Raw genomic sequence first — 17330 nt, forward strand, 5'->3', positions numbered from 1 at the left:
CCCACCACAAAGTACAAAAACATATTCATCTCAACTCATTGCAAATTTCCCCATTGTGGGACGAATAAAGGTATTCTGATTCTGATTCTGATTAAAAAAAAAAGGTCAAGAAAAATTTCCAATCTCTGTGTATCTTTATAAGCTTTTAAGTATTTACAGTAAAACACCATAAACTTTGACTACATTACAAATTACAATTTTAAAATTGGAAAAAAAAGAAAAAAGCAGCATTCAGGAAATTTTTTTTGCAGTGCGTGAAGAAGAGAGAAAAAGAGTGAAAAAAGAGAAATAATTTGTAAAATATTAGTAAAAATTTGGAAAAATAAAAAAAGCATCATCCAGATAAAAGTTTTAGCTCGTCATTAGCGAAGAGAAACTGTATACCAAGTACCTCATCTTTGAGGGGGTTGATCTATTTGCTCTGTACCGCTGTCTCGAAACCCCTTCCCTTTTGAGTGCGCGCGCGCGCGCGCGCGTGTGTGTGTGTGTGTGTGTGTGTGTGTGTGTGTGTGTGTGTGTGTGTGTGTGTGTGTGTAAAACCGTCCCCTCTGTCTTCTACCATGAATTTTGACCAATCACGTGCGGCTTTAATTTAAGGGAGAAAAAAAGTCGGCTCTAATAAGCGGCTACTTATTAGGATCCGGCTCGAAGCGTTAACTTCGAATATCTGTCTTTTAGAGCCGATTCGTTCGCGAACGACACAGCTCTATTATATTCCAATGGAATAGTGTATGGAATATTATTCCATACACTCAACGTTCATCTCGCCGCGAATTTCATGTGTCATGTCGGTGAGCATCTTCCTATAAACCAGTAGTTGGTCGTCAAGGCCTGCAAGGCCTTCTGTGCTGGCCTAAAATATCTGAATCACAAACTGATGTGAATTATATTTTGTCCATGAATTCTTATTCAATTATTCCATATTGTCTTTCAGCTTACTTTAATTGCTCTTCCCTTATTGTGCTGCTTCCAGATGTGTGTTTTCATATTTAAGCATTTAACCAATCTCATTTCAGCCATCATTTGTTACCAGGGTCAGAAATCTACCTGGACACCTTCACAATCAGTTCTGCAGGCACTGGAGCATAAAAATCAATGTAGATGCTTTAACTAATCAGTATTCGAGTTGGCAACCCAAGGCCTACTGGAAACTATATTTATACTATACAATACTATACTCACTAGCCAATCAGAGTATCACGAGCAGCTAGTGAAGAGCATGCTGGCCAGAGCGAGCACACTGTATCGGATGCGAGCTGCATAAGCAAATATACTGTAAAGTTGCGTTGATTTAATAGCGGTTTTGTCAACCCACAATGGCCGAAGGAGGAGAAGAAATGGATTTGTTTGCAGTTATGTTTTAAAGCAAATACCATCACAAAACCCACCTATTGTATTTAAAATTGCATTTTCTGTGTAGCTTTATCTCTTGTTCCTATTTATGATTGCATTATATTTATTATTGTATCTATGCTCGTCTGTGACTGTAACGTGTCCTTGAGAGCTTTGAAAGGCGGTTGAAATAAAATGTATTATTATTATTATAAAGCCATTTTCAAGACAACCTTTCAAGAATAGATGGACATCATTAAGGTTGGACAGCTCTGAAGCTAGCAAAAATAGGAACTAATATTGCAATTTTATGAGGTTAACATGAATCCACACATTCATAGTAAGAAATATTCTTCTGGATGTCATTATTTTGGTTTTATTGAACAAATACATGGTAAAAGAGCGTAAAAAAAGAGCCATTGACATTGCTATGTACAGCATCAGTGAAACTATCTACAGTATGACTTCTAAAAACACAGCCATGATTCATTCATTCGCTGGAAGGCACAAAAATGGCAATGAACAGAAATGCTGTTTGCACATCTCTGCAAAAACCACTCTTCTGTGCCTGCTCAATGTCATCACACAGAAAATGAGACTTGACTTTTGGTTCAGTTTCTGATACAGGGTGACCCAAAAAGATGCGTACCAATGAACATTTCAATTGTGGCTTTGATGAAAAAGCTATTTATTTCAAATTACAACCACACATTATTTCGTTTATGGAAGACCATTCATCGGAGTTTCAGCGATTTCTGTCATTTTTTAGTCAATTTAGGGCTTTCCCAAGATGTGTTCCAAATGTTCACCATTTCGTTGCAAGCAAACTTGTCTTTTGCAAACTTGTACTTGTCTGACAAAGTTGTCAATCACTTTTACAAACTCCTCTTTCGGGATAAAACATTGCTACAGTGAGGGATTCAGTAGGATGCATCTTTTGGGTCAGCCTCCTTTGCAAATATATCTTCGTAAAGCATACACTGCAGAACAACCCGCTCGACTGCATCCACATGCTTACGTACGTACGGCATCTGGCTTGAGGAAAAGTCTGCTGTGCCAGTAGTCGGGGTTGTCAAACGATGAACTGCTGCCAGGTTCGCCCATGCCTGCGCACACTCTGATGTATCCCTCAATCCCCGCGTACCTGCCATTGCCTACCTCTCCCTTTGCTGGCAGCTTCTGGTCCCATCCACTGCCTATGCCTTCAAACAGAGCCATATCCTCGTACTGTCTCTCTCCCTTTGGGGCGACCACATCTGGCTGCTGCAAGCTCCCGACATTCCCCGAAAGTGTTTGTTGATTATCTGTGTGCTGTGCATCTCCTAATTTAACGTCCTCTTCCTCACATGATGCAAATGTCTCATATCTCCTCTGCACCGGCACCTCTTCCTCGGTTGAGTCAGAGCATCTAATATCCATATATTCGTACCTGCCTTTCCGCTGAGGTGCCGGCATATGGCCCTCCACAGCTTGGATCTGCTTCTCCCGACTCAATTCCAGTTTGTCTGTGGAGTCTACTAAGGGGTCCCCGCGGTTGTCATTTACCAGCTGATCCTCCGTGGCTAGAACCGGCGGGAATATTTCTGCAGGGGCTGGTAATAGAGTGACAGCAGTAGGAGAAGGTGGCGTTTCATGAGCCAGCGATGAGAAGTTGTCGTCGGCCGAGTGAAGAGCAGTATCAAATTTCTGGCTCATTACTTCATACTCCAGAGCAAATTTTTTCACCTTGTCCAACAGTAGCGTGACTTTTACAGCTGTAAAGCATGACACAAGCAGGGAGTGTCTGATTTATCAAATCACTTACATCTCTCAGATGATGCATTTTACCTTTTTCTGGAGTGCTGTGTGATCCAGGAAGGACATAACCATAGTGGTCTGCGTCCGCCGCCTCCTCCTCTTTGTCATTCTCCTTCTCGCCGGATGTCCACGCCTTGTATGAAGATGGACTGGATGCCGTGGAGAACTTTCTGTGCCTGCCGCTGGATACATGAGGCGCAGTCCTTTCAGAGCTGAGCCGTGTCCTGTGCGGGGCGCCTGTCCTGAAGCTTTCATCACGCCACTGTGCCTCCCTGACACACCCTTTGACCTCGCCCCATTCAGGCAGCGTTCGGACCGAGCTTCGGCGGTACTTTTGGAAGCGCAACTTGAAACGAAAGGAGAGGTCATTGGACATCTTGAAGGGGAAATGGAAGTACCCATACATTCCCAGCATACTATGGTAGAAAAAAAGTTGAGATTTACTTTCACATGATTACGAAGTGTGAAAGAAAATCATTAATAATAAATACATTTGTAGCCGGTATCTGATTTAGCATCAAATGATAATGGGGTCTTTCTCGAATGTAAACTCATTTATTGGTCTCAAGGGAAAAGGCAATCATCTGCCTCATGCAGCAGTCGACATCCCAATTACAGACATCTCACTTTGTCTTACAACAAATATCAATGAGCAAACAGGAAGAAGCGCCCCATTGTTATATTTGCACCAAATCAAACAATGAAGAGACTATAGATATACTGTAAGTATAAAGGTATCATATTTTTTCTGACAGATTGTCTGTTGTGTGTGTTTTTGTGTGTCTATTCTTGTGAGGACCACTCTAATTTTATACCGTACATACTGAGGACATTTTTTACAAGTAAGGACCTTTAGGTCAGTCCTCACAAGGCTGAGTGTGAAGAATATGTGTGTGAGGGTGTGTGTGTGTGTGTGTTTGTGTGACTATTCTTTTGAGGACCACGATAATTTTATACCGTACGTTGTGAGCACATTTTTGACAAGTGCGGACCTTTAGGTCAGTCCTCACAAGGCTGTGTGTGAAGAATATGTGTGTGAGGTTGTTGGTGTGCATGTGTGTTTGTGTGATTATTCTTTTGAGGACCACTATAATTTTATACCGTACTTAGTGAGGACATTTTTGACAAGTGAGGACCATTAGGTCAGTCCTTACGAGTCTGTGTATGAAGAATATTTGTGTGAGTGTGTGTGTGTGTGTGTGTGTGTGTGTGTGTGTGTGTGTGTGTGTGTGTGTGTGTGTGTGTGTGTATGTGTATGTGTGTGTATGTGGGTGTGCGTGTGTGGGTGTTTGTACGAGTGCATACACCCAACCTGACGGAAGCTTTCTGCAGGACTTGGAGTCATCGGCAGATATCCAACAGGCCCGACATGAGAGGCATTGCTCTACAATTTGATTAGGAACATGCTTGATTATTTGGCGATAATAGAGGCCATGATAAAATGTGTTCAATGACCTTATACGAGTTCATTCTTGAGCGAGCAATACTCCATGAAGGCGAATGTTGCAGAGGAGGTGTAGCAAAACCTTCTTCCAGGATGTCCTCATCTACGTCCACAAAATCTGTGTGAAGCAGCCTTCTGTCCGAATCTCTCTGATGGGCATCCCGTGAGTTATTGTCCTCTCTATCGAGCTGCAGAAAGAAAAATAAACAAAATAAGACAGACTTTGAGAATTTCAAAGGGTTCCGCAGTCCAATAATGCGAGTCTCACCTTGATCACAAGGTATCTGGGTGGGTCTCTTGCCATGCGTGTAAAGTCACTTGCCAGCTCTTTGAAGGTGGGCCTTATATTTTCATCGATCATCCAACCTGAAAGGGAAACGGCTCCCTTTCACCATCCGTACACTGGATTTTATGGGCATTCGTAGAACTCACATTTGACCATGACCATGTAGACGTCGATGGTGCAGATGTGAGGTTGTGACAGACGTTCACCCTTCTCCAACAGATACGGCACCTCCTGGGCCTGTGCTGATCCATAAGGCTCTGCCCCAAAAGACATCATCTCCCATACTGTCACTCCTGTGCGAGAGAGGGAGAGAAAGAGAGAGCGATGGATTTGCTTTGTTTTGTTGAAAGCATCTAAATCAGGACAATTGAAATTGTGGTAAAAACACTGAATGCTGTGTCCATTAACGGGTACCATACAGTGTTTACTCTTTTCACATTTCCAGGTTAATAAATGTATCTTGTTTAAATAAATGAAAAACAAATGTCTGAATTAAGTTTTTACAGTGACGTGCGGTGAGGTTCATGGCTGGTGAGGCACTGACGTCATCAATGACGTCACCGCTCGTCTCTACTTAGTATTTGAACGGTAAATTCAGCGATTTTGAAAAAAATCCTAAAACGGTGAAGTTAAATGGACAAGAACTTTAAAGTACAAATCACTAAATACATCTAACTGTTTAATTTATTTTTTCATTTGATATTTCCATGACAGCTTTCCATGATGACAGGTGAGGCACTGCCTCACCTGCCTCCACTGACTGCACGTCACTGACTTTTTAATAGTGTCAATACTGAAGAGTCCAAAATGTATTGATCAATCATCTCACCAAAACTCCACACGTCACTTTGATGAGTGTATTTTCTAAACAAGATGCTTTCAAGAGCCATCCATTTGATCGGAGTCTGCACAAGGAACACATAAATAGCAGGCATTGGGATGCTGTTTGCAGACAACAAAATACTATTGATTAGAAACACTCAACCACCTTGATGTTTGTATGAATTAATTTCTTGTCATCTGTGGAAAGGAGATCTGCGATGGCGTAGTCTGAGATCTGAACCTGGTAGTTGTTCTTCAACAAGATGTTGCGTGCCGCCAGGTTTCTGTGTACCACATGGTGTTCCTCCAGGTAGTACATCCCCTGACACGAAAATACGTCACCACTGTGCGCTAAGCTGGATGTGGTAAGCAGACTGAATGTGAGCTTACTTTGGCTATTTGCACACACCAGTTGAGCAGGCGCTGGGGGCCAAGGCTTTTCTTGTGCTGCCTGATATGCTCCAGTAAGGAGCCCAATGAACTGAGTTGGGTGACCAGCTGCAGACTGGACCCCGGACAGATGCCCAAAAGTCTCACGATGTAGGGGTGGTCCAGGCTGCCCATGGACAGCATGTGCTGTGGAGGGCAGGGAGAAACCACCCGTTGAACTCCCGTGGTCAAATCAAAATTTGCCAGAGAAGCCAAAACCATTGTTGACATATGATTCTCACATCCGTTATCTCTGTAAAGGTCTGGCGGCCTGAGCTGTCTTGGATTGTCTTGATGGCCACTGGGATCTTCACCGTCTCTCCATCTGGAGTCCAAACCCCCTTGAAAATGAAAACATGCAGCTGCATTCCTATAGTCTTCATTCATTGACCGTTACTCCAAATGACAAAAAGTTAATTGGTACCCTATGTACTGTGCCAAAGACACCAGAACCGAGGACTTTGAGCTTTTTTAGCTCCGCTAACTTCAGAATGTGGGCATGAACCTTGGTTCCTTTCTCTCCTGGACCCAATGGCTCAAAACTCTGCCAAGACACAAGAATAATCCTCGTGAGAGTGTATCTACTTAGCAATGCAAAGGAACATGACGGCTACTCATACAACCGACTCACCTCTCCGCTCTCAAGATATCTCCTCATGGCTCTCTTGCGGCGGATAGCCAGGCCTCGGTGGTACAGTATGCCCAAGAAAAACAACACTAGGCAGAATATCAAGCCAGCTGGCACACCTAAGGCGATGCCTGTGATCTGGCCACTTCAGAACGAAAAGAGGGGGTGAGACGTTAGGGTGGAGACATGAGGCAAAAAGGCTCAGAAATAGCGCAAAGGAAAGTTGGATAGTGATGTCATGATTGGGTTCATGTGGCAGAAGCAACAAGGAGACCAGATATGATCAAAGGCATGTTCTTGTGGGTATCATGCAGCTGCAGATGAGTTAGTTACACACAACTCCAAGAGTAGCTCACATTATTGTATGCATCTACACTGACAAAACATTTTGAATTTACTATGATTTAGTACATCAAGACCTTCCACAAAACACACTCATTTGGATTTGAGATGCATTTTTAAATGTTTGTCTTTTTATACTTAAATTTATGACATTACTTACAAAGACCGTCGACTTAAAAAAACAATGCACCCACTTGAAAAATTGTATATGGAGCCAGGTGATTTTATTTTGGTGCAACCACTTGACAAATTAAAATTGCATATTTTTTTACGCAACAACCCTAACCCGTTTGTTTTTACATTATTTAGTTCAATTTTCTGGTTAACTTATTTGAGTAGAACCAAAATATTCCACAACAGCCTCACTATGCTCTACTTTCCGTAAAAGACCAAATGTGTTGACTCCTGACACAATGTCACTGTTGAGACTTTATTCAAAGTCACCACCTTTCATTTTACAATGAAAATCAAATGTAAAGGGGCTCCATGGCCAACGTGGACCTGCTAGCAGAAACTCACCTGCTAGCAGCCAGCCTCACAGTCTCCAAACAGTCACTGAGTCCTGGGCCTGTGCACCTGGAATGTCCATGCATCGTTTTAGTTATGCCAGGTTCTTTTGATAATTATAAACATAAATCTAAATAAATAAACACATCGGTATGTGCAGTCTCACCCTTGTGTGCAATTTTTATGACATGGTTCACAGTGACCTTCCTTATTGGGATACTTGAAGATGAGCCCCCGCTGGCCATCGTTCACCCAAGCAGGGCAAGAGGACATACAGTATGGACCGTCCCGGAGGTTGGCGCATTCTGCACATTCATACGCTCCCTGAAAAAGATAGACAAAATGGGATAAAAGCAGTGCACTAAGGTGCGGTTGGAAAGCACAGATTTTTAATCATATTTGATAACTAGACATAATCCATCATCTTGCTTCGAAATCCACTAATTTCATTTATTGCTTTGAATTTTTGTGATGTATGTGACAAGTACAACAATAATCAAGCAACAAGAAATGGGACTTCATAAAACATTTGAGGGACTCAAATTTTTTAGTTCAAAATTTGCTGCATTGATGGCTATCCAGCAGAAGTGCCTACCGGTCCTGTGCAGCTGGCCTTCCCATTCAGATGTTTACACTCCGAGTGACACCGAACACATTCCCCGTCAGACCTTGCAAATTCTCTTGAAGATCTGAGACCACAAAAGTGACAGTTAGTTCAACAACAATATTAGCTATCACACACTGTTCCCAAAATATGTGATAGTTTACGCAGAAATTTCAGGTTGACCCTAACATGCAGTAGCCTGTTTAACATTTACAGATACGCTGAAGGTGTGTTGAATTTACTGTTTTTTTTCTTGTTAAGTGCCTGCCTGCCCTCACAAAACATTTTTGAAGAAGACTGTACATCTTGATGGCCTGATAGTCGAGTGGTCAGCACGCTGATTTCACAATGCAGAGCTACTCGGTTCAATTCCTCTGATTTCCTTACACATTTCAAAAATATGAATGGTGAGCTGATTGAACATTCCAAATTGTCCCTAGGTGGGAGTGTGAGCGCGAATGGTCGTTCGTTTCTGTGTGCCCTGTGATTGGCTGGCAACCAGTACAGGGTGTCCACCACCCTGTACTGGCCTGCCCAAAGACAGTTGAGACAGACTACTACCAGAGGTCACAATTGATGCAAATTAAGGGTTATTGTGCATGTTAAACATGAAATTTCACCCCAAGGTGTTGCGACTACCGCAATGGGATACTGACCCAGCGTCAAAAAGACAGCTGTCCACACACGTGCCATTTCGGCTGTAGTTCCGGCAGGAGAGACACTGGTCGGGTCCCAGGCCCCAGCAGCCAGAAGTTGAACACAGCGGGTCACACACATGACCCTCTGCAACTGCGTCAATTCCGTCAACAAATAAGAACAAACACACAAACTTTTTTTCCCCCAAATGAATCAAGCAAGATTGAAGAAGACCAACGCAGCCGACCTCACCACATTCCGCCAATGGCCTGTTGCTGTTGATGCTGTTGACTCGCAGCCGACGGCCCCTGAACAGCTTGGCCCAGTTCATAGTGTGGTGGTAGCACAGCTTGGCGTTCTGACTGATGTACACGCTGCCATCGCTGATCTCTCGGAGAGAGCGCAGACCAAGCGAGGTGAGGGTGGAGATGCGCATCACCATCAGGGAAAAGCGCCTGTGATCGACAGGTGAGAGGAAACATTCTGAAGATACCCAATGTTGTTTGACTGTTCTGTGGACACTCATATGCAGAACAATTACAATAGTGTGTAGCAGTAAACGATTATCGTTAGACCTACTTATGAAGTGACCTCCCTTGAATGGTGGTGAGACTCGAAAAAACGGATAAATCACTGAGTTCCTTTGGCCACGACTGGATGTTCAGGATATCTGCTCATTCAACACAGATGCCAGTGGTGGCCACAACAAATGTTTTTTGTTGACACAGTATTGGGTTTGTTTCTCGACACATGATGGCAGCGCATGTAAGAGACAGTGTACCTGTTATCTCTCGAACAGTGCGGAACACTTCAAGCTTCTTAGCATCCAGTGGTGGGATCTTCTTAAAGTCATCTCTGAAGAAACCAAACAGAAATACAAACTCCTTTTTTACTGATACAGCATAATTATTTAATTTGATACTTGTTATGTTGTTTTCAGGGCTATTAACTTAATTTGTGTCTGTTTATAAGGTTTCGCTATATGTTTTCCATTTGGGTAATCTATGAGTAAGCACTGTGAAGCTGAACAACCTGACGGCCTATTCTGGTGGAAAATGAAATGACAAACCCCGTTGCTAGCGTTCTGTCTAATACTTGCATCCATAGCCTTGACTCTTCAAAACACTCCATTGGCTGCAATTTCTGCAGTGCAACAATCCTAGAAGTGTGAGAGAAGTTCCAGGACTGGAGCCACAAAAGCTCAAAGTCAAAGTGCATACTAAGAGTTTTCTATTCAAGGTGGGCTGGATGATCAAGCAGAATGTCTACAAAAAGATCTTGTGACGCTTGCTTGCTTCAGTGTGGAAGAGGTTGTGGAAAAACAGATGGCGCCTACTCACAACACCTGAGCTTCCAGTATTGACCGAGAAAATCATTGGCATGCTGCAGCAAAGACACCAGGGCGATTTCTTCAAAAGGGCAAACATGCATTCTGTACTTTGAAGTTGAAACCCATTCCATCTCTTTTGTGACAGCAATCCTGTGTCTTTTCAGACACACTTCATATAGTCTTCTCCATCACCTACTTTCCTACCACCTACTCTTTGTCTTGGCTCCCCCTCAGTGAACTGAACATCTCTTTTGCCACACTCCCACTCGAAACAAAACAAAACTCCCATCCCAAATGTAAATTTCTCCACTGCGAGACTAATAAAGGCAAATCCAATCCAATCCAATCCAGATTCTGCACAACCTGGTACTTCGTCCAGGAAACACATTGCGACATACCCGAGAATGCCTGTGACCAAGAAATGAAGACTTCCTTGGATTTTGGTGCAGTTAATGAAGCTGTCAATGTTACTGGAGTCCACAGTCTGCCTGTGTTCTGCACCTGTGCCTTCACATACTGTCAAGAGGCAGAAAAACACAGTCAAAAGATGACAAAGGTTTATGCGCACCAGGAAAGTAGAGTATTTGTCTGAGTCAAACCTTTAGGGCAGAGTCCGGAGCAGGGTTCACAACGTCTGTGTCCATCTTTCTCCACCTCCATCTTGTTTGGAGGACAGGCGCTCACGCAGGAGCTACCGTCCACCACAAAATGAGCTGCAAGACCAAATAAGATTTGTGTCAAGAGTCAATAAATGACATTTGGTTTGGTATGAAGGGACTACACCACAATATACTCACTGGGGCACTGAGAGACACAAATGGATCCATATTGATATTTGGCATCAGGGTTGATCTCCATCTGAAAGGTTTGCCTGTTATAGATGAGCGCTTGTGGACACTGTGGCACGCAGGCTCCAGAGTCATTGAAATGGCGACATGCCTATGCAAACACAAATGGATCACATACATTGTGTGTATGTGTGAAGTTGGCTAATCACATTTATTTGCGATTTACAGGAGGGGCGTTAAACTCAGTTTTCTCCCTCAGAGGGCAATTATGACTGTTTAAGAAGTCAAGAATAATATTTAATTTCATTTACAGTTTAAGTTACTGTAATAAGGGGTTTGATGAAAAGGAAATTCAAACAATATTCTGTACAGTAAAGTCTCGTTATATCTATATCGGATATATCGATAGTCCCGGTTATATCGATACTATTTCTATGCACGCACGGAGAAAATTACATGCAAACAGGGTCGGATATATCGATAGTCCTGGTTATATAGATATTTTTTCGGACTCCCTTGAATATCGATATAACGAGACTTTACTGTAATTTTAAAAAAAAATGTACGGGTTTTAGTAGGCATCATAGAAGTAGAATTTGTTTCTTTCCTTGGCCCACCACATTAAATATGAACATATAATGACAGGATTCTCATTCTTTAAAATGAGAATCCTCACTTTAAAGTCAGAATTTTGAGATTAAGGTCAGGATTCTGAGAATAAAGTCATACTTCTGAGATGAAACTGAGATTCAAACTTCCATCATTCGGTTTCTGGCAGCTGAACCAGGAGGCAAGACATGGCTACAATTAGAATGGGATTAACTATACAATTTCAACCTAATTGTCTGATTCCCAGGTAGTGACTCCAACACTTACAAAGCAGTCCACATCCAGTGGGCCCGTGCATCCCGCTGCACACTCAATGTGACAGCAGTCCCTGGGGCTTGTCCCAAAACAACGACCGTTACACTGAGGAGCACATACCGTCTTGGTCACTGAAACACAAAGGGGGAGCCAAGACTTGACAGGAGTGTGTCCCGCTTTTTTATATGAAAGCTATGCCCTTCTTACGAGCTGAAGAATGCAGTGAAAGTGGAAGAACATGCAGAAGGTCAGCGACAAGGCTAAAAAGAGAATGGGAGTGATTGTGCACTCACAGATCTGACACTGCTTCTCATTTGGCCCCCAGCAATAATCCCCACAAGATTTGTGGCAGGGCCCTGAGACAACGGAAGGGACAGAAGGAAAACCGCTAAGCACACAATACACATCACTAAACCAGTCCATTTGTTAAAAGAGATCTCCAAACCTCTCTGGCCATTGTAGTAGATGTCAACAGGAGCATTGCTGTCTCTGATTATATCTTGCCAATAGACCCATGGACTATAACTCAAGTACTTATTGTTAATTATTTGAACTCCGCCCTCCAAAATCTCTGCAAGAAAAGAGCGGGCGTTTTTCAAGATACAAACTATCAATGGTCAATTTAATGCTTTGACTTGCGAGCACAAACTTAAGACCAGTATGTTAATTAGGAATGATATTAAATCCAACTCACTCGTAATTAGCATTAGTTTGGCATATAGTGATAGATTCATCAAAACAAATGCTTCAAGATGAAAATTATACTTTGTACAACCCCACCTTGAGAATGACCCACTAAATTTAAGCTAAATTAACACCATTAACTTGCTAACTGTTAGCTTCAATTACGGTGTTTTTGAACCCTTTAAACAATGAATATTTGAATATAAACACTGGAGAAGTGCATGTGCACAGATAATGCAAGAATATTCACATTAATATATTTTGCTACTGTCATACTCTCATACTTTGCAGAGCTAAAAGCACAAACACTGCTTTGTACTGGGGTTGACATTTTGAAACATGCCACTCACTGCTTTATCGTCACTTTCAAAATGATCTACACACACCATGCAGAACTATGCACAATTATACCTTTTATTCACACCATTCTGACAACTAATGTGACGGCTTGTGTGTAACTGTGTGATCCAAAAATATCATTTTTTACAAAGGTCTGAAGACTTACCGGTGGTTGCTTCTCCAAGACAACAATGTTTTGCAATTTTGCTGAAAGGTTTTAGAATTTGAGTGTTTTGCAAAAATACCTAATGAAACTATATCCTAAAGCCATCAAATAAAACTCTAACTGACAATGTGTATGTATTTCAAAATTAGTGATTAGTGATCATATTTAAAAATAAGTTTCCTATATCTGCAGTGTTCCACCATATCTGTTGTCACCTGTCAGATTCGCGAGGCCAAGCTGCCGCAGGCCATTGGACCCGTCCTTGGGATAGTTGAAGAAAACAGAAAGCGCAAAACGCCTTTCATAAAGGCTACTTCCTCTGATGACCCGCAGTTGCTCAAGTGGAATTTCCTGAAAGTGATTCATGGCGATGAGCACATAGCCTGTCACTTCACGGATTGTCTGCAAGGAAGTAGAAGAGTTTCGTGAAACAAAATAGTAAAACATAGGGTAGCTTGATTTACGGTTGGTCCTTCTGTCTTCTGGACATGGTCAGCAGAAGGAAGGATAAATGAACCCTGTCATCCAGGAGAAGAGTGGGCTGAAGAGGTGGATGTTGTTTTCTTACCTTAAGGAAAGAGAAATCCCAGTTGCTCTCAATCTGTGTGACTTCCAGGTTTCCCATGATGATTTCACAGCTGTCGTAGCGCTCCTTGATCAGATTGTATTGATTCTCCTGAGAGCCTGTGGAGCTCAGTCCATTCTGGGTACCAAGACACACCACTAACACACACACCAGAGACAAAGACACAGGTGGATTACAGCACCAAAAACAACGAAGCAAACAGCACTGCTGACCAAAAGAGTTTGGGAGAGGTAAGTATTTGTCATGTCTTGCCCAAGGGCACTGAGAAGATCTCACAGTCCGCTCCAAGTCCCATATTTTCTCCATCTTCAAACCTTTATTGACTGAGATACTGCTACCTCTATATGTAAACATCCATCCATTGTTCTGTAGTGTTCATTGGGTAGTGTGGGGGTATTCATGAAAATTAGCTGCGGAACCACTTCTCTATAGCAATGACAACAGTGTTTAGTTTGACAATATAACATTTATTAAAAACAGACTGACTATAAACACTACACTGTCAAAAAAATGCATACACGTACACACACACATACACGGACACAAACTGTTTGGCATCCACCAAGTTCAATTTTTCAGTCCCCCTGACATCAAACACAGAAGTGTCCAGAAAGTGTGGGTCCCATTTAGTGTTGATCTTCACCAAATGAGTGTCGTATTTTTTGTGAGCGCTTTTGCTTGTTTTACAATAGGCTGAAAAGTAAAATGGTTTCTTGTCCATAACTCGGACACACTGAGAAGTCCAGGCCTCAAACTGATGGAATTGACGACTCTGGGTCAAAGAGAAAGGGCTTTTCTCATACAAAGTTCTTATTGTGGTGAAGCTATAAATGTGAACAGTGTCTCCTTCTGTCCCTCTCTGTGCAATGACAGTATTTCAGTGAATGTGCATGGGGCTCTATACGCTTTATGTATGCCTGACATGAGAGGCTGTGCTGCTGAGATCATCGCCAAAGACAATGGCTTGTGTGTGAGTCGTTCGTCTCTTCTGCTTGCATCGAGGGAAATATCATTAACGGAAGAAGACGTATGCTAACAATCTCTTAGCGACCAGATATAATCTTTCCGGCGCAAACAAGCATCAATTGAGAAAAGTAATATCTCCGGTCGTCATCGATGGGATAGGTTCGAAAATCCTTGCAGTGGGGGTGCTTCTCAACAGACTGGATATGGAAGACTTTATTGTCATGTCATTTGTATCATCATTGATAAAAAATATTATTTATTCATACACGTATTGACAGATGTCAAAACACAATAAGAAGACAGTGCCTCAATACTGCAATACTGCCTTAAAAATACCCTGTTTAGACCCGTCACATCCCTACATACTCCAACTATTTCCTTAACTCATTCAATGCCATTCCCGAATTTATTTGGGAATTGAAAATATGACGTCGAGTGCCATTCATGAATTTGCTCGGGTTTTGTTTTTTCTCGTTTGGGTACTGATAAAGTGCTGGCCAGGGCCTCTGGCAATGTTTTTTCCCTTCTACAGGGGGCAGCATTTCCCTTTATTCCATGTTAGCGTTCTTTTTCCAGCTTCAGCTGTTGTTAAAGCTCTATATAAACCAATAGTATGTATCTATTACATTGTATTTTGGACAGCCACCCTCATTTCAAGCTCATACAACTCCAGACCCATATTGGATTGGATATGCCTTTATTAGACTCACAGTGGAGAAATTTACATTTCACAACAGCAAAGTGATGAAAGGAATGAAAGTAGAAATATATATATATATATATATATATATATATTTTTTTTTTTTTTCAGAATTAAGTATTTGGTTCTGATGAAAGAAGAGAGTCTAATGTTTCTTACGTTGCATTGAATGTTTAAGTAGTCCTAAACCTCAGTATTATATGGGTCCTGGAATTTAAGTGACAATAACAAAAAAAAACCTGGCAATGGAGTGGACACATTTTTACACATCGCCTGGCAGTGAATGAATGAGAAATTTACTGTATATTTCTTCTATTCATCATGCGCAGTGACTTAAAAGTACAGTACAGTATGCATGAATACCCTAAATTTGCGATGAGCAATAACAGCACAAAGAAGGTCACGAGGAGAGCACAAAAAGTACTCTAGGAAAGAATACGCACACAAAGTTGTTAGTTCAAAGGTAAAACAATGATTGCTCACTTACCATCATGCGTTTCAGTACACTTTGCTTGTTGACTCCACAGCAATGTCACAGATATTGAAATGACGAGCCACTGGTTCATGTTGATCACATACCACGTCAGTCTCAGTAAACCTAATGCGCACTTGACTTCATCCAGTTCTCCTTCCCTCTGTTAACGGTCGAATGAGTAAAAACGCCAGATAAAAGCACCAATTGGTTTGATAAAAACAGCCAACAAATGGCTTTTTATTTTTAGCAGGAACTTCCCTCCCAGAAATGGGATGATGTGGTTGGCCAGGACATGGATTTTCCCACCAATCAGACGTTGATCCGTCTTTTTCATGTGATTTCATTTATTAACTCCAAGGACATCACTGTCACGAATAAGTGATAATAATAATAATAATAATAATAATAATAATAATAATAATAATAATAATAATACATTTAATTTCTAAGCGCCACATGAATGATAAATAAATACAAAACAATTGCACTTCATTGTCTGTTTTTCATTGGAAAAATGTCAAGCAGACAAAACAAAGTGTCTATGTGGCTCTTTCAGACTAATTCCCCCTTTTTTTCTGATGAGCAGCGTACACGTAAAAAAAATAGACCGCAAAGTAAAACCTTTGCATTTTTATTATCGTAAACACAATAAACCCCTTCGATGTGTCTCATACCGCGGTGCGCTTGTCAAAGTACTGCTGCAGTGCACTAAGTGACTACTCTGTTCCTGTTGTAAAAAGCAGCATTGTCCACGTTGCAGGCTGCAACTTAATCACCTCTTTGATGCACATGGAGCAGCCGGCTACAATGCTCGCATTGTCACATTAAGCAACGACTCAGCCCCATAACAGGCGTCATTTGTGACCGCAGTCTCAAATTAGTCAAGATTCCTTAACTTGACTGCACACTGAATGAAACAGCGAGGCGAACCTGCGTATCTTTTATTGACAAATTGTGAATCATACTGAGCTCATCGTTTTTTTTTTACTGGATATAAAGTCTCTGTAAAGTGAAAATAAATGTATCTAAATTTGATACTCCACAGGATAGATAATTTGCTATTGTTCCTGCTAACTTTATGTGACTTCAAAAATTTGCCAGAGGGCTTCAAAAAAAGAGAAACACTAACCTCGCAAACAAAAATGGTATGTCCTGTTGTTCATTCTTCTGTTCTCCCTGATTTTAGTCTTACTGACTGGAGAAAAAGTGAAGACCTACGCACAACGACAGGTGAAAGTGACTGCAATGAAGGCCCAGCAAAGCATGTTTCTCCACAATTTGGACAAATGCCAAATAAATGACGAGTTCATGCAACAGCAGACAGTTTTTGTGTGTTGCTACAAAATAAATTAATATGAATGTTTTGGGTTATTGGTTCAAGGTTAAAGCGAAGCAATGACCCAAGACCGAATGGTCGTGCCGGGAGTCCTTTTGACTGCCACTGATTAAAACGAGCAACACTTGTGCAGCTGCAGGCGGGGCTCTACAGTGCCACCTGTTGGTCGCAAATTCAAACGTGACAATAGTAGGTGGGGTCGGAAGGAGGTTCCACCTGCTGCATTGTAGTTTAATAAATTATTGTAAAAAATATCATTGTCTTCTTTT

The 17330-nt window shown here is 41.7% G+C and overlaps 1 protein-coding gene across 3 annotated transcripts; it reads right to left on the reverse strand.

The window, feature by feature from the left end:
• Nucleotides 1–1698: 1698 nt before the first annotated feature.
• On the reverse strand, nt 1699–15917 carry LOC148902912 (receptor tyrosine-protein kinase erbB-3-like). 3 transcript variants are annotated; one of them, XM_088993032.1, is made up of 28 exons: nt 15738–15917; nt 13567–13721; nt 13214–13400; nt 12255–12380; nt 12103–12165; nt 11822–11940; nt 10955–11096; nt 10757–10870; nt 10556–10673; nt 9609–9682; nt 9407–9497; nt 9083–9282; nt 8848–8980; nt 8183–8276; nt 7754–7911; nt 7600–7656; nt 6742–6883; nt 6535–6654; nt 6353–6451; nt 6072–6257; nt 5848–6003; nt 5689–5764; nt 5006–5152; nt 4842–4939; nt 4585–4761; nt 4442–4513; nt 3160–3475; nt 1699–3086 (listed from the first exon to the last, which is right to left on the reverse strand). In XM_088993032.1, exons 1-28 carry the CDS (start codon nt 15814–15816, stop codon nt 2347–2349), a joined length of 4239 nt encoding a protein of 1412 aa, XP_088849158.1. In that variant the 5' UTR covers nt 15817–15917; the 3' UTR covers nt 1699–2346. The 3 variants fall into 3 exon arrangements, with proteins under 3 accessions (XP_088849158.1, XP_088849164.1, XP_088849149.1); XM_088993038.1 differs by having other exon boundaries at nt 8848–8974; nt 9080–9282; XM_088993023.1 differs by having other exon boundaries at nt 9080–9282.
• Between the last annotated feature and the right edge of the window lie 1413 nt (nt 15918–17330).

This window comes from Hippocampus bargibanti, linkage group LG01 (genome assembly GCF_051943395.1).
Source record: "Hippocampus bargibanti isolate YZ-2025 linkage group LG01, ASM5194339v1, whole genome shotgun sequence".
Classification (NCBI taxonomy): domain Eukaryota; kingdom Metazoa; phylum Chordata; class Actinopteri; order Syngnathiformes; family Syngnathidae; genus Hippocampus; species Hippocampus bargibanti.